The following is a 26,920-nucleotide window of genomic DNA, read 5'->3' as shown; positions in this document are numbered from 1 at the left end:
TTATAAATATGTAAATGAGCTGAGTGCTTTCGGGTGGGGTTTTGAACCACAGAATAAGACGGAATAAGAGCGTGGGAGTGTGGTTTTGAGACCTTGCTTCATTGCAGTTTCTTTTATAAGATTGGAACAATGTCACCTCAATGTTGGTTGTAAACGGGAAGAGGCTCAAGAAGCGTGTGCCCGTGTCTAGGCCACGAATGTCCTGATGCTGAGGTGATGTCCTTGGCAAGGAAACTGAGGCCAGAAGAAGGGGTTCCGTGCCCTTCGCACATCATTTTCACCTGGGAGTGTTTGCACACCGGCTGCCTTCCAGCCGTAGCGCACCTCTGGAGGGTGCCCTGTGTCTTGAGTGACTGTTCTGTGCTGGAAGCCTTCTTCCGTCACCGGGCAGCTCCTCCTGCTCCTGTGAACCTTCCTCCCCCAGCAGACTCTGCTCCCTGGAGTCCCCTGAGGATTCCTTGGCTTGGTGGCCTCTGCCTATTGGATTCTTGCCTTGAACTTGGGGCTGAGAGCTGGCCTGTGGGGCCTTTGCTGAGCCTTCCACCACTTGTTACCTGGCTGGGGACTGCTGGACTTCTGGCAGGCCTCAGAGCCATAACTGTTCATGAGACAGAGGCGGGTGGGGGATGGAAAAGAACAGCAGCACCCCTGAGACTCACTGTTCCAGAGGGTTAGTCCTTGGCCCATTGAGTCCACTGCTTTGGGCCTAAAGTGAGCCAGCAAATCATGGCAGTAGGGCGTGGTGGAGGGGAGCTGCTCGGGACATGGTAACAAGGAAGCATAGAGGCTGGGGAAGGGGAACAGGGCCAGAGGAAGATGCCCCCTTCCAGAACATTGCCCCAGCAGCCCCCTCTCTAGGCACACCTTGCCCGCCTAGAGTGACCACCCAGTCCATTAAAACCGGGATGAACTGATTAGGTTACAGCTCTCACAGTCCAATTTGTTTTACTTGCAGACATTTCTGCATTAACACAGGAGCTTTTGGGGACACTTCATATCCCAATCATAACAATCCTTATACATGGGTTCTAATCTTTGGTGGCAGTAGTTGTCCTCGAGTGCTCTGTTTCTCTTAGGTAGCCACCCTGAGGAGTAACAGCTGTAAACCCTGTGCAGAGCCTGTCCCGTTGTTCCCATGGGAAGACTGGCCAAGGCCTGTCAGTAGGGGCAGGATGATCCCAGGTACAGAGCTCTATCCTCAGCCCAGAGTCCTCCCAGACTGGTTGTGGCCAGGGCTGGATTTAGAGGTAGGTCTTTGGCCCCCTTCTAAGTCCTCAGTTCAGGGGCCTTTCTGGGGTCTCCTGGTTGCACCACAGCCCCTCTGAACTGGTTTTGAGCTCATCAGGGCTGATCCCCAGTGCCTTGGGGACCCACCAGGCAGGGGCCCAGATATATGGGTCCTAGTTGGCTTCTACCTCACATGCAGCTTCTCCCTTGGCTTCCTGGTAAGCCCAGAAGAGGCTCAGCCCTGGTGGCTACTGTACTGGACAGTAAGGAAAAACAGGACACCAGCCTGACCTGGAACCAGCCCTCCAAACTTGTGGCACAATGAGCTTGGGGATGACAGGTTTCAAGGTCATGTGGCCATATAGGAAGGCAGCTTCTGGGCCAGTAGAGGTTCCTGAGACTGGCTTTGAGAGCCTACGTGACCTGTGTGATTTACTTCAAGTCACTGGACACACTTGGCAGCTTTTCAGATGACCAGGTGTTTACTATACCGACTGCTCAGACAGTGGGAGCCATCATGGAAGCAGAAGGTTCAGGGGGTGTTGCAGAGGGTATTGAAACCCCCACTTACCCCCACCATATGCTGTGAGTGATTGGGTCATTATGTGTTGGAGCCAGCCATCAATGAATCTTGAGAACTTTTATCTGATGGCTTATGGACTGGCAGTAAGATACCTCACCTAATTACTTATTATTCAGAGGCCCACAGTGAATACCCTGGGACTCAGCACTGGTGACCACATGCAGCTACTACAGGAACATTCTGCCTGGTGTGGTGGTGGTGGATCCTCAGGGTGCTACTGATCAGCCCTGATAACACACAAAATCAGAGAGGATGTGGAATAACCAAGAGACCCCAGAAAATTAACGTCAGAATCAACCTCCCTTATGTCTACAAAACCATCTTGTTTAAAACTCTAAAATTGACTTCCCCCATTTTCTTTCTGACACCAGAATCCGTTGTGTCTGCTGGGCCAATCCTTTTCCCTACAGGGCTGGAAATTAAGAAATTCTTCAGCCTTCCCATTCTACCTTTCAGCTGCAATCTTGTGTCTGAGAAGCCATACCCACATGGGAGGCACCTCTCTCCCCTGGGCAGGACCTCAGGAATCAGGGTGTGGAGGGTGGGTACAGCTTTAGGGGAGGGTATGGAGCTGATACCAGGAAAGCAGGAGGACTGGTACCAGGAAGCAGTGAACCGAGGCCAGTGGGCTTGGAGACACTGGAAGAATTGGCACCTGGTCCAGCTGTGGGGGGGCCCAGTCAAGACAAAAGGTCAAAGTCAGCAGCAACCAACACCAGGAGCCAGGCGTGGAGTGGATGTTAAGATCCATATCCAAGATTGCCTTCAGCATGAGGCTGTTGGGTCTGCAGTCCCAGCAGCCTATGGGAATGTCAGGGACCAGGACACCTAGGGAAGTCTGCAGGGTGTCAGGGATGGGAACAGACTCTCAAGGCCCAAGGAGCCCTCTGTGCCAGTGGTGGACCTGCAGGCAGGTCCCACCCCCATCCTGTCCATAGCTTCAGTTCCTCAAGAGACATGAGGACTGGTGCTGACAGATGTCTGTGATGCCCAGAAAACAAACCTGAGGCGTACATTTAAGGTAGCACTATGGCAGCCGGGCCAGCCCATGACCTCTTCAGGTCTCCTTGATGTCCCTGATATCTGTAACTTTCAGGATTACACTCTTCTGCTGGGATCTGGGATTTGTACATTCTTTCTCCAGTGAGTTGGCACAGTACCTAGGAGCATCTCATTAGTGAGGGCTCATTGTTGCCTGAACCAATGGGTGACTGACTGACAGGGGCTGCAGGTCTGGAGTGGTCAGATGGAGGGGATTGGCCATGGTATGAAGCAGGAGGGGGAACAGTGGCCCCTTAACCAGCCTTGTAGTCTAGCACCAAGCCTGTGGACCCCTGTGCCTTCCTGGTCAGGAGCCATGCCATATCTCTCTAGTCAGGGCTGGAGCTCAGCTGGGTTCCTTGGACACTGGGCAACTCCAGGTTGATCGTGGCTACTGTCCACCCCAGCTCTTCCATCCCTTTTTCCTGAAGACATGTTTTCACCACCATCCTGTTCTCTCCTCCTTGGGGTCTAGATCCTGGCCAACGTCTTCCTCTACCTGTGTGCCATCATCGTGGGCATCATGTCCTACTACATGGCAGACCGCAAGCACCGCAAGGCCTTTCTGGAGGCCCGCCAGTCGCTGGAGGTAAAGATGAACCTGGAGGAGCAGAGCCAGCAGCAGGTGAGGCTCTGGTGGGGTGGCTTGGGCCTGAGACTTGGGTTCAGGGCCTGGGGCCTGGGAAGAGGGGCCCACAAGAGGAGAGGGGCCAGAGCACCTGTGCTCTGCAGGGCTTGGTGTTCCTTGGAAGAAGTCCGGTTTTGGTTCCTTACTTGAACCGTGGGTTGCTTGTCCTCAGAGGGCTGGACCACCAGGAGCTTCTCATTCCCAAATCTCCTCTCCTTGACTTCCCTCTCTTGCTTTCTGTTTTTGTTCTGTTTCCCTATAATGTAAGACTTTTCTCTTTAAAGAAATGCATTGCCTAGGCAGCTAGCAATGACTCTGTGCCATTGTTTTCTCAGGTGAAAAGCTTTGTTGGGTGTATTTTGGATCCTTTTTCTCCCTGGGCAGTTGTTTGTGTTATGCCTTTCTTGCCCATCCCCTACTCCAGCCTGTTCAAATGCAGATTTGCACTGTGCACCGGCTGTGTGCTCAGAGAGGAGCTGAGGCCTCTGCTGGGCAAGTGCATTTGGGCCCATCCCACTACCTCAGACTAGTGGTTGCATTGTATTATCAGCTCTTGTGTTCTTGCAATAGAAAATTTTAAGCAAGACACGAGGAGGCATAGAAAAAGTATAGTAAAGTTTATTAGAGTAGAAAAGGAAAAAGACACCTTTAAGAGGGAAAGTAGTTTTTCTCAAGAGGAGAGTGACAACTCCCTTCTTTGTGGCCCAGTGTTTACTGCAGTTAAGGGGGGGTTTTTGGAGAATCCACTCCTAGCTCTTGCTGACAGTTGGATGGGATCATATTCCTAAATCCCTACTGCATATGTTATTAACCATAAGAGCCTAAGTGAACCACAGAGGTGAGAAAATGTATAATTACAATAAGATTAAATGACATGTCAAGGATCTAAAGGCAACTTTTGGTCACCTTGGTCCATACTGGCCAATTTTATTTGGAATTTGTTTTCACAGACCTTGAGGCTGTTGAGCTGTCCAGCCTCTGGTCAGATTAATCTTTCTTTCTCCTACTTGAGGAGAAGCCTTGGGTGCTGGTGCTGTGGGGTATGGGGCTATTATCTTAAGTCAAAGCCGGGCCATGATGACTTTGTGAAAGCTGTCTCTTTAAAAACACGTGGTGAGTTAGCATGGAGGCCCCATCTGTAGAGGTCCATGTTCTCACGGCTCTTGTCTACCTATTACCCATCTACCTCAGCTCCCTCCCCCAGGGAGCCACTTCCCACTTACTTCCATTCCAAGTCACTTATGAGGAAGGAAAACCAGCTCAGTCCCTGGGGACCCCAGTGTTTACCCTTTTCCATCTGGAGAAGGGCCTGGCTTCCCCTGTTCTTTGTTTACTGGCTTTGCTCCAGCCGAATCCATGACAGGATGGTGCTCTTGGTTCTCATGTGACTCACTCAGCCTTTTAAATGGGTTTTGGTCTGGATTCATCTCAAATGCTTTTAAAAGGTCTCCAGAGATCATGTTCACCAATTTCCTGTTATCCATAGTTTTTATCTCCCTTTCTTGAAACTCTATGGTTCTGTGCTCTGGGAACCATGTCATTTTATGATCAGGAGGTTCTGTGCGCTCTGGATTTACTGAAATTTGTTTTCCTAGATCCTGCCACTAAGGCAGATGGGGCTTTAGTTTGGAGGGACCACACTGGAACCCCATCATTGGGCCTCACTCACATTCTTTAGACAGTGGTATTTGAAGGCACACATGAAATCATTTAGCTGAAGGGCCGCAACATTCCTCTGGACGTTTTTTCTTTACTTACTAATGAAGTCTTAAAACTTCTGAGCTGGTCTTAGAGTCATCTGTTTCAGAGGGAAAGTTCCCTTACCTCTGTTGTAACAAAAGTCCATGATTGTAGCCCATCATATTTGTCCCCTTTCCCTACGTCTTGAACCCTGGCTGGGCCTCCTGAGAACTTATCATGGCTGAGAGTATTTAAAAAATACTCCTTTAGGGGCTGTGGTTGCAGCTCAGTGGAGCATTTGCCTGGCATGTGTGAGGCACTGGGTTCAAACCTCAGCACCACATGCACAGCATAAAAATAAATAAATAAAATAAAGGTATTATGTTCATCTAAAAAAAAAATACTCCTGGGGCTGGGGTTATAGCTCAGTGGCAGAGCACTTGCCTCACATATGTAAGGCACTGGGTTCAATCCTCAGCACCACGTAAAAATAAATATACAAAGTAAAGATATTGTGCCCATGTATAACTAAAAAAAAATATTTTAAAAACTACTCCTTTAGGGCTGGCGATGTAACTCAGTCATATGTAGCATGTTCAAGGTTCTGAGTTCAATCTCTGTACTGCAAAACAAACGAAAACCTTTACTGGTTTTATAAAAACCCTGTATGTATCTGATCTCTTATACCTTGGTGGTATCCCTCTGGGTTCTGTACTCTTTTTTTGAGTTGTTGATAGACCTTTATCTAATTTATTTATATGTATGTGGTGCTGAGAATGGAACCCAGTCCTCACATATGCTAGGCAAGTGCTCTACCACTGAGCCACAACCCTAACACCCCAGTCCTTTTTTTTTTTAAATTATCTTTATTTTATTTTAAATTTATTTTTATGTGGTGCTGAGAATTGAACCCAGAGCCTCACACATGCCAGGCAAGTGTATTACTGCTGAGCCCCAGCCCCAGCCCTTGTACATTTTTTTTTTTTTAATGGATGGTCACCACTTATCGAGGCCAGGGAGTTCTTTGACCCTAACAGTGCCCCACTTTCCTCATCCGCAAAGTGGAAGCATTGACATTTGTCTTGCAGAGTTTTTTGAGGGTCATATGAGAAGCATGGGCAGAGCCTGGCACAGTTCAGGGGCTCACACAGCTGCATTCTAATACCCAGGACTACATGCTTCCCTGGGCAGGGTCAGCTCAGGGAGCCTAGGGAATGGCATCGTGTGCCCTAGAACTCTGGATCCCTGTGTCCCAGGCCTTGCCAGGCACAGCAGGTGCCTCTAAGTGTCCATCAAGTGGAATGAATTTGTCCATTCAGGCTTTACTCAGAGTGGGATCTTGGGCTGGTTCCTCGGCCTCTCTAGGACTCAGCTTCTCCGTACGTAGAGCCTTCTTTAAGAGACTATTGCAAGGACAAGGTGAGCTCTGTGTGAACCCCTTGTGGGGTTGCTCAGCTTTGTTCCATTGGGAGAGTTGGTATCCTGTTCCTGGGCCTTGAGTTTCCGTGTGCTCCTGTTTTCCTTAGGACTTTTGTGACTGTGGCCACAAGAGGGATCTCCCTGTCATTTTACTTTCTTTCAATGTCCTTGACAGGTTTTTAGTATCCTGGCAATGCCAGACCCTTGAAGTAAATTGAGTGTGCTTTCCCTTTGATCCCTGGAGGAGTTCAAGGGTAATCTGGGTTATGCCTTAAGCATTTAGAAGAATTCATTAGTGAAGTCCCCTGGGGCCCTGTGTAGTGGCACGTGCTGTAAGAGGCTGAGGCAGGAGGATTGCAAGTTCAAAGCCATCCTCAGCAAAACCAAGGTGCTAAGCAACTCAGTGAGACCCTGTCTCTAAATAAAATACAAAATAGGGCTGGGGATGTGGCTCAGTGGTCGAGTGCCCCTGAGTTCACTCCCTGGTACCAAAAAAAAAAAAAAAAGTGAAGTCCCCTGGGTCTGGAGTGTGACCAGAGGCAATTTTTGTCATAGATGAAAGCCGTTTCAGAGTTTGTGTTCTTTTTGAGTAACTTTTGAGGTTCTGTTTTCTCTAGAAACTTGTACAGCTCATCTAAATTTCAAAAATTTGTCACAACATTCACAATACTTTATCTTTACTATAGGATTTGTAGTAATGTTCCTTTTTTTGTCACTCATAATTTGTGCCTTCAGTTTTTAACTTTTTTCGTCATGTATTTTGCTAAGGTTTATTCAGCCTCTTTGGTGAACCACCTTACATCTTTGCTGCTTCTTTCTTTGTACATTTTTTACTATAATTCTCTAATTTATGCTTTTCTGTGTGTGGTACTGGTGCTTGAACCCAGGGGTGCTCTACTACCGAGCTATATCTCCAGCACTTTTTATTTTTATTTTAAGATAGGGTCTTGCTGAGTTGCTGGGACTGGCTTTGAATTTGTGATCCTCCTGCCTCAGTTTTCCTGAGTTGCTGGATTATAGGCCATAATCCCACACTGCCATAATTTATGCTGCTTTTTCATTTTTTTGGCTTTACTTAGTGTCCTTTTAACTTCTTGAGATGGAACTTAGATAAGTAATTTTTAGCCTTTCTTTTCTAAAATGTGCATTTAATGCTAGACATTTTCCTCATTACTTGCTTTAGCCTGCAACACAAATTTTGATACTGTATTTTGTTTAGTTCAAAATATCTTTTGTTCTTTTTAGATGTATATGGCAGTAGAGTGTATTTTGAGTTATTATAAGTCCATGGAGTATAGCTTATTCTAATTAGGATTCTCTTCTTGTGGTTGTACATGATATGGAGTTTGATTGGTCGTGTATTCATATATGAACATAGGAGAGTTACGTCAGAGTTACGTCTGATTCATTCTGCTGTCTTTTCTATTCTCATCAACCCCCCCACCTCCAGCCCCTTGTGCATGCAAGGCAAGCACTCTACCAACTGAGCTATATCCCCACCCCTCTCTCCATTCCCCTGTGTCTAATCCAATTAACTTCTATTGTCCCCTACCCCTTTATTGTGTTGTAGCATCCACATATTAGAGAGAACTTTTGGCCTTTGGTTTTTTTGGGATATGCTTATTTCACTTAGCATGATAGTTTCTAGTTCTATCCATTTAACCACAAATGCTATCATTTTATTCTTCTTTATGGCTGAGTGATATTCCATTGTGTATATATACCACATTTTGTTTATCTATTCATCTGTTGAAGGGCACCTAGTTTGGTTCTATAGCTTAGCTATTGTGAATTGAGCTGCTATAAACATTAATATGGCTGTGTCACCATAGTATGCTAATTTTAAGTCCTTTGGGTCAAATGGTAGTTCCATTCCAAGTTTTCTGAGGAATCTCCATACTGCTTTCCAGAATGGTTGCACCAATTTGCAGTCCCACCAGCAATGAATGAGTGTACCTTTTCCCCCACATCCTCACCAACATTTATTGTTACTTGAATTATTGATAATTGCCATTCTGACTGGAATGAGATGGAATATCAGTGTAGTTTTAATATGCATTTCTCTGTTAGAGATGTTGAAGATTTTTTATATATTTTTTGACCATTCGTATTTCTTCTGTGAAGTGCCTGTTTAGTTCCTTTGCCCATTTGTTGATTGGATGATGATGATGATGATGATGATGATGATTTGTGTTAAGTTTTTTGAGTTCTTTATATTTGCTGGAGATTAAGGCTTTATCCAATGTGCAGGTGGCAAAGATTTTCTCCCATTCTGTATGCTCTCTCTTCATATTCTTGATTGTTTCCTTTGCTGTGAAGAAGCTTTTTGGTTTGATACCATTCCATTTATTGAACTCAGGGGCACTCGACCACTGAGCCACATTCCTAGCCCTATTTTGTATCTTTTTTAGAGATAGGGTCTCATTGAGTTGCTTAGCGCCTCACTTTTGCTGAGGCTGGCTTTGAACTCGTAATTCTTCTGTCTGTCTCCTGAGCCGATGGGATTATTGGCATGCACCACCGCACCCAGCTGGATTCTTTACTTCTTGCACTTTAGGAATCTTATTGAGGAATTTGGTTCCTGAACTGACATGAAGAAGAGTTGGGCCTGTATTTTCTTCTAGTAGGCACAGGGTCTCTGTTCTAATGCTTGGGTCCTTGATCCACTTTGAATTGAGTTTTGTGAAGGTGAGAGATAGGGGTTCAGTTTCATTCTGCTGCATGTGGATTTACAGGTTTTCCAGCACCATTTGTTGAAGAGGTTATCTTTTCTCCAGTGTATGTTCATGGTGCTTTGTCTATATGAGGTACTGTATTTGTGTTGGTTTGTTTCTATATCTTCTATTCTGTCCATTGGTCTTCATGTCCATGGTCTTTTTATGCCAATACCATGCTGTTTTTATTACCATAACTCTGTGGTATAATTTAAGGTTTGATATTGTGATGCCTCCTTTGCTTTTAAGGATTGCTTTGGCTATTCTGGGCCTCTTATTTTTTCCAAATGAATTTCAATATTTCTGTAAAGAGTGTCATTGAAATTTTAATAGGAACTGCATTAATTCTGTATAGCACTTTTGGTAGTATGGCCATTTTAGTTCAAAATATTTTCTAATTTTAATCGAAATGTATTTGATCTATGCACTGTTTAAAATTACATTGATTAATTTCCGAACATTTGGGGATTTAAAATTATGTTTTTGTTATTGGTTTTTAGCTCAAATCTGTGGTTAGGAAACAGATGTGGTTGATTTTGATGCACTTGAGAAAAAAGTGCATTCTTCAAAATGTTTCCAAATATCTTTGAAAAATGAAATATTGTCAATAAATATCAGTTATTTTATATTTCCATCTACCCCAAGTTAATACTCTTTGGTTATAGTACAAAAAATTTGCAACACCTTCATTTCACTTAACAACCCCTTGCGCCCCACTTTCTGGCTATTGTTGTAATGTATTTTATTTCAACATATATTTAAAGCTCCACAAGACATTAGGGTAATTTCTTATACTGTTAATACCCATCACTTGCATTCACCTCAGTTGCTCCCCCATCTTCATTTCTGTGCCTTATTTTCTTGAAGGGTTCCCTTCAGAGATCTGTTGGCAGCAAATTCCATTTCTTTTTTTAAAAATGTTGATGGACCTTTATTTTATTCATTTATCTATATGGTGCTGAGGATCGAACCCAGTGCCTCACACATGCTAGGCAAGTGCTCTACCACTGAGCCACGATCCCAGCCCAGCAAATTCCATTTCTAATAGCCTGGAAATGTATTTATTTTGCTTTCATTTTTGAAAGATACCTTTCTTAGTCCATTTTGTGCTACCTCAACAGAATATGTGGAACTAGATAATTTATGAAGAACAAAAATTTATTTCTTACCACTCTGGTGTCTGGGCAGTCCTAGAGGAGGGTGCTGGTCTCTGGTCTGGTGAGGGCCTCCCGGCTGCATCTGCACATGGCAGAGGAGGAGCCAGCTGAGGGCCGTGTGAGGAGCAGCCTTCCTGGTCTAACACCTCCCTGGTCTCTTGATACCAGCACATTGCCAGCACCTGGATTTGGGAGGGGACATAGTCAAACTAAAGCAACACTTTTTTTTTTCTTTTCTTTTTTTTTTTGCAGATAAAGGATTTTAGGTTGCTAGTCTTTTACTTGTGGCCCCTTGAGAGTGTTATTCCATGTTCTCCATCCTCATCATTCCTGTAGAAATGCCAGTTGTCAGATGCACTGTTGCTCCTGGTACAGTAATGGTTATTTTTTTTTCCTCTGATTGCTTCTACAACATTCTCTTAGAATTTAGTTTTCAGCAGTTTCACAGTGATATACCTAAGGATTTTCTTTGTAGTTGCACTACTTAGTTTTCAAAGAGCTTATTGAATTGATGACTTGAAAATTTTCAGCCAGTATCTTTTTATTGCCTCTGCCCCATTCTTTCCTATCCTTCTAGGACTCTCAGTATCCCTATTAGATGTTCTTATCATGTTCCATAAGTCATTGTCTGTCTCTTTCTTCCTTTTTTTAAAATTTTTAAAAAAATTTTTGTGCTTTCAGATTAAATATTTTTACTGACCTAAATTCCAATTTACTAATCCTTTCTTCCTTTGTGTCGTTGAATCAATCTCATATGCTCTGCTCATTTATTAAGTCCTTAATTTCAATTATTGTGTTTTCTTCAGTTTTAGAATTAATTTTTAGAACTGGACTCTAGTTCTCTGGTTAAGCATTCAATCTTCTATTGGAGGGAACTTATTAAACATTTGTTTTAAAGTTCTTGACTGACAGTCATAGTTTCTGAAATACGATGGGCCTGCATTTTCCTATATTTCTTGTCCTGTCTCCTGACATTTTTATTAGATGGTGTATATTGTATATGGAAGTTTCTGAATGATGCTGTGTCTTTTCAGGGAGCTTTTTCCAAAGCAGATGGCCAGCGTATGAGCCTCACATTGATCCAGGGTGGGGTTGAGATGATTTGAGGCTGCCCTGGTCTGGGACCTGCCCTACTACCGTTCTATGCTTACTCTTAGGAAATAGCCCTTCAGAGATCTTATTAAAAGGCTGGCCCCTCTCCTGGGGCAGCTCCCAGCATATGCAGCTGCTAAAACTGCCCTGTGCCTGTAGCCTCATGGCTGTCACTATCTGCTTGGCTTCGTGGTCTCTTACCCCAAGCACGTGCTCAAAGGGAATAGAGTGCAGAAAGCCAGGCTCACTGTTCTGTGGTTCTCTTTTCTCTGGCATCTCAGATCTTGCAGTCTAGCTACCTGAGAATCTCTTTGCATTAGTCCTGACTTTCCAGGCCATGAGAAGATCTCACCATTGCTCTCTGTTTAGCCTCTCAATGCCTGGTCTCAAGGGAAGGGGGTTAGGTATGCCCAGTTCATCTAAATGTGTTCCTATTCACTCTGAGATCTTGGTCCCTTGAGTCTTGGTCCTCTCAGTTGTTTCCTAGTGCTGTTGAAGACCTAGGGTGTTATTTTTTTTTTTGTATTTTATCCAGATTTTGTAGTTGTTCTTGGATGAAGTGTTCAGTCTGATATAAGCTCCTCTGTTATAGCAAGAAGCAAAAGATATTATTTTAAAATTATTAAAAATGTACAAGGTAAAACATTATAAAGGTATAAAAAAGAGTATATCAGGAAAAAGTAAACCATCTCCTTCTACTTCCCCTAGCCTTCCATCCACCAGGCAAGCACTATTATTATTATTATTATTTTGTATCAAAGGTAATTATATGTATTATACAGCTATTCTATTTACTTCCAAATATGTGTATGTAGAACGCACATGTACATGCACATGCAATGGTAGCCTATCACTCTTGGCACTGGATCTCTTTACTGTCTCAGGGAGCATTCTAAGTCCATATTACTTTGTCCTTCTTAATGACTAGGTCACATTCCATTTTATAGATATAAGGTAATTCATTTCTCTGAGATCATCTAGGAAGACATTTAGGTTAATTCCAACCTTTTGCTACTGCAGACATCACTGTAATGTCCTTACTAGGGACACTATGCCATGCTTGTTCAAGTACGTTGGAGGAATAGGAACATAGGAAAGGAACTGGTGAATCACTGGGCTTGTGCATTTACAAAGCCATTTATAAAAATTGTGGTAAAACACACACAGTATAAAATTTGCCATTTTAACCATTTTTAAGTGAACAATTCTGGGGCATTAAGTACATTCACAGTGTTGTGCAGACGTCAACCCTGTCCATTTCCAGAACTTCTTCATCATCCCAAACTGCCTGTTAAGCAGTAATTCCCCATCCTCACAGACTCTGGGGACCACCGTTCTTCGGCCTGTCTCTGAATGTGCCCAGTTCTAGGTATTTTCTGTGAGTGGCATCATGCACCAGTGTCCTCTCGTGCCTGGCTTGCTGTGAGTAGAGTCTCTCCAGCTCATCTCTGTTGTGGCGTGTGTCAGAACTTCCTCTTCCAGACCACTGTGTATATACGGCGGTTTGTTTATCCATTAGGATGTTTGAGTGTTTATCTGTTGGCCTTCTCTTTGTTGTTTATCCTTTTGTCCATTGTGAATGTTCTGCTACGAACATGGGTACACAGTATCTGTCACAATCTCTGCTTTCACTTCTCTGGGGGTACATACCCAGGAACAGAGCTAACGGGTCATATGGTAGCTCTGTGTTTAACGTCTTGAGGGACCACCATGTGCATTTTTAATGTTGATAAATACTGCCAAATGTCTTACACACAGGTTTAAACGATTTATATTCCTCCTGGCAATGAATGAGAGTGCACTTGGGCACTTAAAATTTCCTTGTTTACCTAGAAGCTACTTCTCTGCTTCAGGAACCCTGGATGCCCTGGGGCAGTCTTTCCTTTGAAGACCAGACCCAAATCATTACCCACTCCCACATCCCTGAGCCTCCTCTTCTCACAGTGACCAGTACCAGAGTCTGGAGTCTGCACCAGAGTGGGCGGGAGGACCCACTGGCAAACTGGAACAGGGGATTCACATCTAATGCTTCTGCCAATGTTTTTTGGGGGACAGTGAGCCCTGATTTTCTCACCTTCTCCCTGTGTGACATTGGTACTGTTTCCCTGTCTTCAGATTAGTCTTCTGAAAAAGTGAGATTAAAAAGCATGCCCCTGGGTTCTTCCTAGTACAGACAAACTAACAAAAATCCTGTTGGCATGGAGTTGTCTGGGAATCCCATGAAGGCAGAAGGCAGAAGTGAGTCTGAAAACCATGAAGTCCTATGGTGCTGTTAGCTCCTGTGGTGTGGCTCCAGCCCAGGGGGAGGCACTGGCTGAAGGAAGCCTCGGAGTAGATGGGAGTTGGCGGGGTCTCGTGTCAGTCTCCTCTGTTCCAGTGGGGCAGAGGTTGCTCCCTCCCCAGGCATCAGGGCTGACGTGAATGGTGTTGAGCAGCCTGGGCTCTGGGCTGATTTAACGTCCCAGGAGCATCAGCCAGCCCCAGGAGCATCAGCCAGCGAGTCCTGGGAGCCTTGGGAGCTGAACGCAGGCCAGTCACGGAGGTCACATGATCCTGTTTCAGGGCCCTCTTATCAAGGCCCGTGGTGAGAGTGAAGGAGCCCACAGAGGGGAACTGCTTGGGGAATGGTCTGCGGAAGCCCTCGGAGGGGAGTGCACAGAAGCTGGTTTGGACGGCTCCTGTTTAAGACCATCCAAGGCTGACGCACCAGGCTTTACGCATGCTAACGGTGTTGAGCTGTTTTTTAAAAATTCTCAGCACCCATTTAAAAAAAAGTTTTTGATAGTTGTAGGTGGACAGCACACCTTTATTTAGTTTTTTATGTGGTGCTGAGAACCCAGTGCCTCCCACATGCTAGGCAAGCGCTCCGCCACCGAGCCCCAGCCCCAGCCCCAGCCCCAGCCCTCAGCAGCCATTTTGAATGCAGTGTTTCTCCTCCTTGGAGAAGGGGCCTCCTTTCAGTGCTCAGGTTTCGTGTCTCACTTTGTGGTGGAAGGATGTGTCCTGCTGCTGCAGCTGTGTCACCTCTGCAGGGCACTGTCCTCTCTGGACCTCATCCTCTTCCTCTGCCATAAAATGAAGTGGGGGACGAGCAGGGAGCAGGATTCTATGGCTCTGGTCTCCTTGTTGCCCATGGGAGCTTGTTCTCTCCTTTATGGAGATGACCAGCTTCTTGCTTGTGATGAGAGGGTGGACAGCCATGTCCCTTTGCACACAGTTGTCCCCTTCTGCCTCTTCAGGCAGGTCAAGACAGATATCTTACGGGTGACAAGAGAGTCTGGAACCCTGCAACTTTGCCACATTGAACCCCCTGGTCCAAGCCTCCTCTGTCGGGCAGGGGTTTGGCCCTCTTGGAAGCCTTGTGGATGTGACACTCTCTGATGGGGCTCTCCTTGCATCTTGAAGACTGTGGGCAGCCTGGGGAACTTGCCTGTGGAATAGGCTGCTCAGGTAGACTGTAGGCCTCTCCAGTCTTCCCTAGTCTCCGTGGGCATCTTGGGGTAGAGCTGGAGGCCTAGAGGAAAGAACTAGAGTTGTTTGTTGCGATTCCCATGTGACCTCATAGCAGGGTTTAGTTGGGGACCTTGAGGGTTACTTAGCACCCCAACTGCCTCCTGGCAACAGCAGGTATCCAGAAAATCTACCCAACACACTCCTGTTACTAGGTATAAACTACAGAGCCTCTCTGAATTCCATCCTCAGAATCACTTCCCAGGCAGTAGGATGCACTTGAAGGAGGGTGTAGGGAGATGGAGGTGGCAAGGAAGGTGGTCAAGGCAGGCCTGGACTTCCTGCAGGTCACGCCCTCTTAAGTAAGCCTCCTCTGTACCTTGTCCTCCAGAGAGCATAGGACTGCCCTCAGTCCCCACCCTTCAGAGGGTGACAAGCTGTAGCCAGGGCACCTCTAAGGAGAGCCCAGGGCTGACTGCCCCATCCACTGTCTTCATCTGTGGCACCCTGGGGAACATGGCCTTGGGGGACACAGGTTGGACTTCTGTCGCTCCCATGGGGGTGAGCAGGAACAGACAGCTGCCTCACTCTGCCCCTCTGCTGTAACCTGGCTCCAGGATCACCTGTGACGAGGATGCGCTGCTGCTTTGAGCTGTGGTGTTTTCCTTGGTGGGTGACCTTGAGCAGGTCAAGGGGAGAGCTGCCTGTTAGCCGTGAGCGTCAGGCTTCTCTCCTGGGCGCCCTGCCCGTGAGCCCTGGGACGCTGCTGTTTCATCAGCTCAGCTTCTGCTGCTAGCTTTTCTGTGTCCCCTCTCTGACCTTTGCTCAGGCTTCACTGTTCCCGTCAAGACCTTTGGCTCCGAGGACAAGGTGTCCAGACAGTAGCTGCGACCTTAGCCCTGTTGGTGGGGGAGAGGGGATTGGTAATAAGAGGCCAGTTACCTCTTGTCCTGCGGTTGCCGGCCCCTGTGTCTGCCGTTGACCTGGCAGTGCTGATGGGGGGTGGGGACCTTCCTCCTTGGGGAGCTTCTGAGAGCGAGGAGAGGAGGCATTGGTGCGGCGAGGAGGAGGGTGCTTCACCTCCACAGAAGCCCTGCCTCTTCCTCGCTGTGCCGTGTGTTGAAGGTGGGTGGGTGAACCGTCATGTCACCTGCCTGAAAGGAGCTGCAGAGACCCCTTCCTGGCATCAGTTTTGACTGTCATTGGAAGTGGTAATGTCTGACCACACAGGCTCCTAGCTAGGCCACTTTTTGCATGACTTGGGCCAGTTACTTATGTCCCTGAGCCCAGTTTGTCTGTGAAATGGGAACAGAATAGGATGGTTAAGAGTCTATAAGAGACCATTCAAGCCACAAGTATTTGAGGCACTCTGCTCGGCCCTGGGATACAGCTTCAGTGTGTGGGGGGCAGACAGGAAGTAAACAAGTGTACTCTGAGAGGCCGGGACGATACTTAAGGGGAGCCTGCAGGTGGAGGTAGCAGTTGAACATCTGGTGGCCTGGGAGGGCTTTCCACAATGAGATTTGAGCACAGAACTGAAGGCAGGGAGGACGAGAGCAGCATGCAGGGGGAAGGACAGTGAATGACAGGCCCTGAGGTTTGTCTGCGAGACACCAGAGAGGCCACTGTAGCTGGAGCAGGAGTGAGGGGAAGAGAGACGGGTGAGGCAGAGAGGTGATGTGGGCTAGGCCTACAGGGCTCCCTAGGGACCTTGGCCTCTCCGTGGGGAAGTCTTAGGTTTTAAATGGATCAGTTGTGGCTGCTGGTGGAGAAGAGAAAGCACTGGAAGCAGGGAGGCCGGTGAGAAGCCATGCAGTAACTTTAGTGGGAGGACATTAGCTCAGGTCAGAACAGGAGGTGGCAGCGATGGGGGGTGGGGTTATTCTAGATATTTTCTGCAGGCAGAGCCGATGACTTAACTGCTGGATGGAACGGGAGACAGAAGAGTGAGGAGTCAATGATGGTTAAAGATTTGAGTCTGGGGGAAACTCAAAGGCAGAATTGCTGGTTACAGAGATGGGGAATATGGTGAGAGTTGCAGGTTTTGGCTGGGGTGAGGTTAAGGTAAGACTGGCTGTGCTGAGATTGAGAGCCTGCTAAGACATCCAGGTGGCGAGCACGCACCAGGCTCTTCAGCATGTAGATCGCCTCTTGCATTAACCCCAAGCCTAGTAGGTTCTAGGTTCTGTGCCCTCATTTGCAGACTTGTGCTTGGGCCCCACCAGGGTGAGGACGTAGGACAGTGCCTCTGGGTGCTGGTAAGCTCAGTGGAAATTGGCTTCTACCTGAGGATAATAAGTTAAGTGCTTTTGCTACCAGGCATCACAGGTGATAACCACTGTCCCAGAGCCACTCAGGGTTATAGGAGAAGCCAGCCAAAGGGTGCAAAGAAGGAAGTAGAGGTTCTGGCCTCTGCAGTGACTATATATATCAAACAGGGTCCGCCTTGTATCCTGGCCTGCCCAGTTCAGAATATGGTGTGACACATCCAACTTGACAAAAGCATTGTGTGACAAAAGAACCCAGATGATCTGGCTGGGGACATATCTGGGAAAACCACAACCTTGTAACCCTGATAAACATACACGAAAAAGAAGCCAGTGAGCACCAAATAAAGCTGATGGCAGAGAGTGCAGGCTAGAGGGCGAGGAAGGTGGAGGAAGGAGGGGATTGGTGGGTCTGATGGGTGGGCCTGCCCTGGAGACTCTTTGAAGTATTTGGAGTAGGATTTAAAGAACCAGGTGGGTGGCTTTTTGAGAAAAGGGAGGGGGAACTGTGAATGTGTGGTGTGCAGAAAAGAGTCTTCATCTCAGTGAGAGCGCAGAAGTGGGTGTGTGTGTAGGTGGTGGGTGATGGAGAACAGTGACCTGATGGACAAAACCCTCACTGGGGGACTATGCTTTGTTCCCAGTGTGGAAGGGACTGGTGTCAAAAGGCCAGTCAGAAACTTATCTGGGGCCCTGGCTGGAAGGGCAGCTGAGAGTTTGTGAGTAGTGGAAGATGGGATGGAGCACTGGTAGGAGCACTGGCAGGGTTTACTCCTTCATTAGCCAGTGGCAAAGGGATTGAAGCCAAACCATCACCAACCCAGCACAGGTAGAAACTCTTGTCTACTTAATTTCTTTGTGCCTTCATATATGACCATAGTTAACCCTGAGCTGATTTTTCTGGAGCAGTTCAACAGGTAATGTGTACCTTCATGGCAGACACGACAGGCACTCTCTCCTACCACTCACAGATGTGACCTTAGCATCTTGCTCAACACATGGCTCTAGGCAGCTGCTCTCTGTCTCTCAGAATTGGTACATGGTTTTCCTTGGTTGCTACAGTGTTTAGGCTACACTGTCCAAAATGGTAGCCATTAGCCATATGTAGTTTAAATTAATTAAAATTAGAAGTCAGTCCCTTAGTTTTACTAGCCATATTCCACATACTTAGTAGCTGCATGTGGCTAGTGGCTACCATCTTGAAGCACAGAAACAGCATTTCCATGATTGGAGGTTTTCTTTTCATCATCTAAAGGGTTATGGTTTGCCCCTTGAGCCATGTCTTCTAGTTGACAGCTCATTAATTTACCAAACCTCTAAGGAGTACCTGTTCTGTGCCAGATACTCTTGGCAAGGGCTCCAGGTACCACATATGTGGTATCTTAGGGCCCAATGTGCTGTCTCCTGTGAATGTAGTCACCTTGGCCTGCACAGTGGCCCTGTTTCTGAAGACTGCTTAGGAGTCCAGGCCGATGACCAGCACATGCTCACCACTGAAGATGGTGAAGTGCTCCTGTCCTGGGAGACCAGTCTCATCCACATATGAGTGGACCACCATGCCTATCCATGGTGCTCTTTGGAGTACTGTTTATTTTTGACCTTCCCTGCACTTAGCTCAGGGACTGCATAGATGACCAGTGACTGTTCTTTGAGTGACTAAGGTTATTACATCTTTGGGACAGAGGCATCTTTTGGTTGTAGCACTGGAGTTTCCAGATTCCTGGTCCTCGGTTCTTTCCACAGGGAGGGGGTGAGCTCTCTGGGCCCTGACCTCTTCCAGCTACAGGCCTGTACTTTCTGCTCTTCATTTCCTGTTTCCCACAGCCCCTTCTGCTCAGGTAGGCAGACCAGGATGGGCACCTGGCAGGGTCCAATGACCTTTAACCTTCCAAATGGCCTGAAAGCTCCAAGAATCTGGATAAATTGGGAACAGAATTAGGACAGGCAGATTTACTGAACATTTGTGGTTTTCCTCACATCCTGAAATGGTTCACAGTGCCATGTGTTTGTACAGAAGCCACGACACAGACGTAGGATACACATGGGCATGTGCTTGGTCACAGTCACCCTTCAGAGAAGAAGACTTCACACACACCTCATGCAGGTGCTGTATCAACATGCAGATACCAGCCACCTGGACTCTGATGGTCTCTTTCTCCACTTAAACTCATTCTTCCTCTTACAAGGATGTTGTGGATACCCGACTTCTCACCAGCCAAGTTCATTTATCCAGATCCCTCCTGGCTGCCTTGCTGTAATTAACTCCTGAGTGCCTCATCAGAGCATCAGCTCTAACAGCTCGGGGCCCCTGGGAGCAATGCTGGCCTCCTTCCTCCATCTCAGTCCTGAGCTAGCACAGAGTGAAGCCTGGCATGAGTCACTGCTGAGGCGAAGGGCCTTGACTGGCTGCTCCTGACAGCCTCGAAGAGGCTATGCTGATAGACTCTGGCAGGGGCTCACAGCCCACCTGAGCAGCCCACTAAACCTGTTTCCAGACGAGGGAATCCAGGTCTAGGAGATCAGGAGGCCAAGCATCCTGTTCCGGACCACAATGGCCTCCTCTTTTTTTTTTTAATGTTGATCTAAAAAAATTTTTTTTATTGGTTGTTCAAAACATTACAAAGCTCTTGACATATCATATTTCATACATTTGATTCAAGTGGGCTATGAACTCCCATTTTTACCCCGTATACAGATTGCAGAATCACATCGGTTACACATCCACGTTTTTACATATTGCCATACTAGTGACTGTTGTATTCTGCTACCTTTCCTATCCCCTACTATCCCCCTCCTCTCCCCTCCCATCTTCTCTCTCTACCCCATCTACTGTAATTCATTTTTCTCCCTTGATTTTTTTCCCTTTCCCCTCACATCCTCTTATATGTAATTTTGTATAACAATGAGGGTCTCCTTCCATTTCCATGCAATTTCCCTTCTCTCTCCCTTTCCCTCCTACCTCTCGTCCCTGTTTAATGTTAATCTTTTTCTCATGCTTTTCCTCCCTGCTCTGTTTTTAGTTGCTCTCCTTATATCAAAGAAGACATTTGGCATTTGTTTTTTAGGGATTGGCTAGCCTCACTTAGCCTAATCTGCTCTAATGCCATCCATTTCCCTGCAAATTCCATGATTTTGTCATTTTTTAATGCAGAGTAATACTCCATTGTGTATAAATGCCACATTTTTTTTATCCACTCATCTATTGAAGGGCATCTAAGTTGGTTCCACAGTCTAGCTATTGTGAATTGTGCTGCTATGAACATCGGTGTAGCAGTATCCCTGTAGTACGCTCTTTTAAGGTCTTCAGGGAACAGTCCGAGAAGGGCAATAGCTGGGTCAAATGGTGGTTCCATTCCCAGCTTTCCCAGGAATCTCCATACTGCTTTCCAAATTGGCTGTACCAATTTGCAGTCCCACCAGCAATGTACAAGTGTACCCTTTTCCCCACATCCTCGCCAGCACTTGTTGTTGTTTCACTTCATAATGGCTGCCAATCTTACTGGAGTGAGATGGTATCTTAGGGTGGTTTTGATTTGCATTTCTCTGACTGCTAGAGATGGTGAGCATTTTTTCATGTACTTGTTGATTGATTGTATATCCTCCTCTGAGAAGTGTCTGTTCAGGTCCTTGGCCCATTTGTTGATTGGGTTATTTGTTTTCTTATTGCTTAATTTTTTGAGTTCTTTGTATACTCTGGATATTAGGGCTCTATCTGAAGTGTGAGGAGTAAAGATTTGTTCCCAGGATGTAGGCTCCCTATTTACCTCTCTTATTGTTTCTCTTGCTGAGAAAAAAACTTTTTAGTTTGAGTAAGTCCCATTTGTTGATTCTTGTTATTAACTCTTGTGCTATGGGTGTCCTATTAAGGAATTTGGAGCCCGACCCCACAATATGTAGATCGGCGCCAACTTTTTCTTCTATCAGACGCAGAGTCTCTGATTTGATATCAAGCTCCTTGATCCATTTTGAGTTAACTTTTGTGCATGGCGAGAGAAGGGGATTCAGTTTCATTTTGTTGCATATGGATTTCCAGTTTTCCCAGCACCATCTGTTGAAGATGCTGTCCTTCCTCCATTGCATGCTTTTAGCCCCTTTATCGAATATAAGATAGTTGTAATTTTGTGGATTGGTTTCTGTGTCCTCTATTCTGTACCATTGGTCCACCCGCCTGTTTTGGTACCAGTACCATGCCGTTTTTGTTACTATTGCTCTGTAGTACAGTTTGAAATCTGGTATCGCTATACCTCCTGATTCACACTTCCTGCTTAGAATTGCTTTTGCTATTCTGGGTCTTTTATTTTTCCATATGAATTTCATGATTGCTTTATCTATTTCTACAAGAAATGCACTATGGCCTCTTCTGTCAGGGACCAGGATCACTCTCCAACCCTCTGTCCCAGGGCTGTGTATCACTTATGGGTGCTCATCCCACACCAGATCCAGGTGTTTTTACTCTACCCAGAAATCCTACTAGGGACTTTGAGGGTGTGTTCTCTTTCTAGGCTTTGATTTTCCCCAGAGAGGGGAAGGACCTTGACTTTCGAAATCATACTGTATTTTTAGGGTAACATCAGGCATCGTAGGAGTCGGGGACTATGAGGCCTTTCTCTGTGCAGAGCCCCTTCTCAGTACCTCAGGCCTCAGCTCCTGGAGTATTGCTGGATCCCTTCCACTGGCCAGCCTTCCATCCCAGGCTCAACTCCCTCCTGTCGCCTCCTCACCCATTGTCCAAGGATGAGAGGTCGCTAGATCTCAGGCCAGCATGTTCTTTGAACTATAGAACTGAAAATCCTTCCCCCTCTGAAAGTAGCAGTCTATTCCCCACCAGCCTTTCCTTGTTGGCCTTCTCTTGTGAGACCTTCAAGGCTAGCCTCATCCCTTTTCCACACACAGCTTTCCTCAGACTTGAGGCCAAGGCCAGCTGAGTGATCCTTATTCTACAGAGCCCTCTCTTCTCCAGGTGGATCCTCACCCCTCAGTACCCCTTCCATGCCCAGGCTCAGGTTCCCTCACCTCATGGCACTCCTTGGTGAAGGCCTAGGTTCATCTTCTTTTTTTAAACTAATTAATTATTTTAATTAGGTATGACAGCAGAATGCATTTTGATACGTTGTATACAATTGCAGCAAACTTTACATTTCTATGGTTGTACACGATGCAGCATCACACTGTATGTGTAGTCATACATGTACCTAAGGTACTGATGTCCATTTCATTCCACCATCTTTCCTGACTCCATGCTTCTGTCCCTACCCTCCCTCCCCTTTGCCCAATCAAATTCCTCCATTTTCCCCATGCTTCCTCCCTCCCCATTATGGATCAGCGGTGCTCATCCTCTTAATGGAATAGCAAGTACCTGGGCTTGCAGACCTAGCCTGGTGGTGTAAGTCCAGGACCCTTACTTTCAGTCTACCCAGCTCAGGACCAAGGGGCTGGTTTAGGTAACTGTTTTATGCTATGAATTCATTTTAAATCTAATGGCATCTCATATGATAGAATTTTCCTCTCCAATATTGATATACCTTGCCTCCCTTATTCTATTCTCTTGCAGTTGGCTTTGGGGACTCAACTAGAGTCCTTTTGAATGCCATTTTGTATTTACCAGATCACTTTGGAGAAAATCTTTATTAACCTAGTGACATGCCAGTCTCACGTTTTATAAATTCATCCTGTTTCTTCTGAAAAGTTTTCCTTCTAGAACATTTTACACTTTGAACAAAGAAAGAGGCCCAAGAGGTCTCCCATTGTATAGATGAGCAACCAAATTCAGAGGGCTGAAGTGCTTTCCCAACACTTGACAGGGGCCTTAGCAGCCTAACCCCAGGTCAGTGAACTTGACTGTGCCTTGGATCAGGAGGCTACACCTCTTCTCTGACAAGTTTTTTTAAATTTCTGAGATGCTGTGTCTCTTCAGTAAAGCTGCCTTTGGAGTTAATTTCATCAGTTAATCACCTCCATCTCCTAGGCCTCCAGCTGACACACCTCTCCTGGTCTACACCGTTAGATAAAATTAGCTTCATGTTAAGGGAATACCATTTTTCTACTGTCCAGTTCTCTGGAAAACTTCTGCCCTCCAAAAGTTATAGTCTAAGAGTGAAGCCACCATGTGCCAAAACTCTAAAGGGCACCGCAAACCTAACAAAGCACTGTTCTGGGAAATGCGACCCCTTTGTGCACACAAGTCATTTTCATAAAGGAGAGACAAGATGAGAGAACCTGAAGTTGGTCATAAAAATTCACCTGATGACAAATATCATTATTCAGTTGATATAGTCATTGAATGTATGTTCAACATATATCAATATGTAAAAGTTCATTGAAAGTTAACATATAAGAATAATGATATTCAGGGGCTGAGGTTGTGGCTCAGAGGTAGAGCACTCACCTACCATGTGTGAGGCACAGGGTTTGATCCTCAGCACCACATAAAAAGAAAATAAAGATATTGCGTAAAAAAAAAAAAAAGAGTAATGATATTCAATGAATTCTCATCTTTAGAATTTAAATTACTGTGAATTTTAAAGAGATAAGATTAAAGTTTTAAATTCAGTTTTGTTTTTTACCCCCAGTGCTGGGGAGTAAATCCAGGCACATTCCAGCTACATCCCAAAATTTTTAGATTTTGAGACAAGAACTCACTAAATTGCCCAGGCTAGCCTGGAGCTTTACATCTTTCTGCCTGCATCTCCTGAGTCGGGAGTACAGGTGTGGGCCATTGCAGAGGACTCTAGTTGCTTTGGAAGTGGGGAGAGGGTCAGTGCCTCAGGCCGCGCTTGTTAGGTAGTATGGGTTACTTGCAGAGGCTGTTGTCAGCTACAGGTATCTGCTTTGAGTGGCCTGTCCTTGCCTCAGTCTGAGAGGAGGGTTGACAACAGAGGTAAGGGAGGACGGCTGACAAAGGACCCATGACTGTCATTCCTCTTAGGCTGTAGAATCCATTGGAGTAGCACCTGTGTCTTCCTCACCTCTGCTCAGGTGGCCACACAGAGGACTCTGGCAGCCCTAGTACAGAGTTGGTCTGTTATCAGTGGTTCTCTTCAACAGGGCGGACCCTCCCTCCAAGCGGCTGAAAGATCTTTCAAGGACTGTGGGCCAAGAGAACTTTCTAGTGGCTTCAGCCCCAGAAAAGGCCTGACAAGGTTTTCTCAAATACCATTGTCAATCCTTACTAGAGGGACTGGGGATGTGGCTCAAGCAGTAGCGCGCTCGCCTGACATGCGTGCAGCCCGGGTTCCATCCCCAGCACCACATACCAACAAAGATGTTGTGTCTGCCGAGAACTAAAAAAAAATAAATATTAAAAATTCTCTCTCTCTCTCCTCTCTCACTCTCTCTTTAAAAAAAAAAAAAAAATCCTTACTAGATAAGGGTTGCATACTTCCTGGATCTTCACATCCACCACAAAACATTATCCAGTGGTGTGAAAAGCATGTATACACACACACACACACACACACACACTCTCTCTCTCTCTCTCTCTCTCTCTCTCACACACACACACACACACACACAAAAAAAAAAAAAAAAAAAAAAAAAAACCTATTCCAGGATTCAGAGAGCCCTGAATTTGAGTCATGGGTCTGCCACTAACATTGGAACCTAGAACAAACATCTCCTCTGCCTGTTTGGTCACCTGCAAAATAGAGGCAGTATTGCACATGTATGAAAGTATAAGGCAGATGCAAAGATTTTAGCAAAGAAAAGGGACAGTTTTGATTACTGGTCAGTCCTGTCCATTTGCCTGGAGTTGCTATTTCATGAGAACTACAGAAAGAAGCCAGCCCAGGGTGATAGTTCTGTCATTTGGCTCCTTAAGAGGCTGTTGCTTCTCCTTCCCCTATGGCTGTGGGCGCCCTTGCTTCCCGACTCGCCATAGGTCTCCTTTCTCTTGGAAGACTCGAGCTAACACAAGGACCCTGAAGATCTCACTAGGAAAACTGGCAGTTACAGAGAAACTGAGGTCATCGTTAGGATCACAGCTAGAGGCAACAGGAAGTCTTGTGTTTATTTCCACTTAAAAAATTATTTTAAAAAAGAACAACCACCACTACCATACAGCAATGCTGAAAAGTTTCTTCGTAATTCTACCCCCAAATTATTCTTTTCCCTTTTGTATCTTTCTGTTTTTATATGTATACATATAGCCTATCTTTATCTTCACAGAATACAGTCTTGTGTCTTGCCCTTCTCTCTTATCATTTTCTTGTTACAATGGTTTTCATTGTGATTTTTTTAATATTTAGAATTAGCCAGCTGGGTTCAGTTTAGATTATACCAATTTTGTTGGCAACACTCAAAACCTCATAATCAGGAGCCAGTTGAACAAACCTTCTTCTTTCCATCAGACCTTGGCCACACCCACCTCACAGAGCTTCTTCACAGCCTGTTTGATTTGGTGCTTCTTGACCTTGACCACCACAATAAACACGAGTGTGTTTTCTTCTGTCTTGTTCATGGCAGACTCAGTGGTCAGGGGGCGCACTTGATGACAGCATAGTGCTCAAGCTTCTCCTGGGGGTGCTCTTCTGAGGGTGTTCAGGTTGCTTCTGGAGCCATGGAGTCTTGGCACTGGAGGATAGGTCCAGGCAGGCCATCTTGTGGCCATGATTGCCTTTCAGCATTGCCTTCCTGGCGTTCAAAGCCTTTGCCTTGGCTTCAGCTTTGGGAAGGGCAGGAGATTCCTTCATTGCTTTTGGTACCATCTTGGTGAAAAGGACCATGATGATCATTTTTATTTTTTTTAAATTTTTTAGTTGTAGATGGACACAATATCTTTATTAATTTATGTGGTGCTAAGGATTGAACCCAGTGCCCCATGCATGCTAAGCAAGTGCTCTACCACTGAGCCACAACCCCCGCCCCACCATGATGATCATTTTTAATGCTGTATAATCTTCCATCCAGAGTGCATGTCACCATTTGATTAGCTGTTTACTGAACACTTGGGCTACTTATTTTTTCCCATGAGTGTTGTCATGCTGCAGTGCAGACCTCCTTGCACATATACAGTTTTACTTCTTTTTGGTTATTTCCACTGGATAAATTCCCAGAAGAGCCATTAATGGGGTCAAAGGCTTAGAACATTCTTGTGATTCCTGAAACATATAGCATTTAACTACTATTTTAGGGAAAGCAGGCTCTGCCTGGGTTCTGGGGAGACCAAGTCACATTCATCAGCTGTAGGCCCCAGAGCAATCCTAGTCACTCTGGGTGACCCTCTTCCCTTCCCACTGCACCCCTCTGTGGGACCCACCAGCCAGTATACTTAGATCCCTGCCTCCTTCCTTCCCCAGGAACACAGGTGATAGGGTTTTGAAGTTTTTAACATAGGCCCCAAGAATGGTTATCAGGGATCCTTTACCTGTGTAAGACTGTTTTTCTAGAAGATCCACAGTTAATATCACACACCCTTCAGAAGGCTAAGATTAAGAAAGTGTTTAAATGCTCTGAAATATAAGGGCCAGCAAGGTCTAGTGCCAGTAGAAAGACACCAACAAAGTGGGTTTAAATGAGAAGGAAGGAACAGGGTAGGGGCCAGGGGCTTTCTGGAGAGGTGGCACATGAGGGGGTGTTGAAAGGTGTGGGTAGGGAGGGGTGTTCCAGAGAGAGTAATGTCAGAGTGAGGTGTGGTGGCACACACCTGTAATCCCCCAGTGAGGCTG

General features: G+C 45.9%; 1 protein-coding gene and 1 pseudogene across 1 annotated transcript in view; one reads left to right on the top strand and one right to left on the bottom strand.

The window, feature by feature from the left end:
• The window catches only part of Adcy3 (adenylate cyclase 3), an 87,097-nt gene that overhangs the window by 36,261 nt on the left and 23,916 nt on the right, over positions 1–26,920 (top strand). The window contains exon 3 of the mRNA XM_026398336.2: positions 3,327–3,476. Coding sequence (XP_026254121.2) covers positions 3,327–3,476 — 150 coding nt within the window. The remainder of the gene's footprint in view (positions 1–3,326; positions 3,477–26,920) is intronic.
• Positions 25,523–25,960, bottom strand: LOC113189647 (large ribosomal subunit protein uL23 pseudogene; annotated as a pseudogene).

Source organism: Urocitellus parryii, chromosome 12 (assembly GCF_045843805.1).
Source record: "Urocitellus parryii isolate mUroPar1 chromosome 12, mUroPar1.hap1, whole genome shotgun sequence".
Lineage (NCBI taxonomy): Eukaryota > Metazoa > Chordata > Mammalia > Rodentia > Sciuridae > Urocitellus > Urocitellus parryii.
Note: the sequence above shows the minus strand (reverse complement) of the source record. Positions and strands in the feature narration are given on the sequence as shown.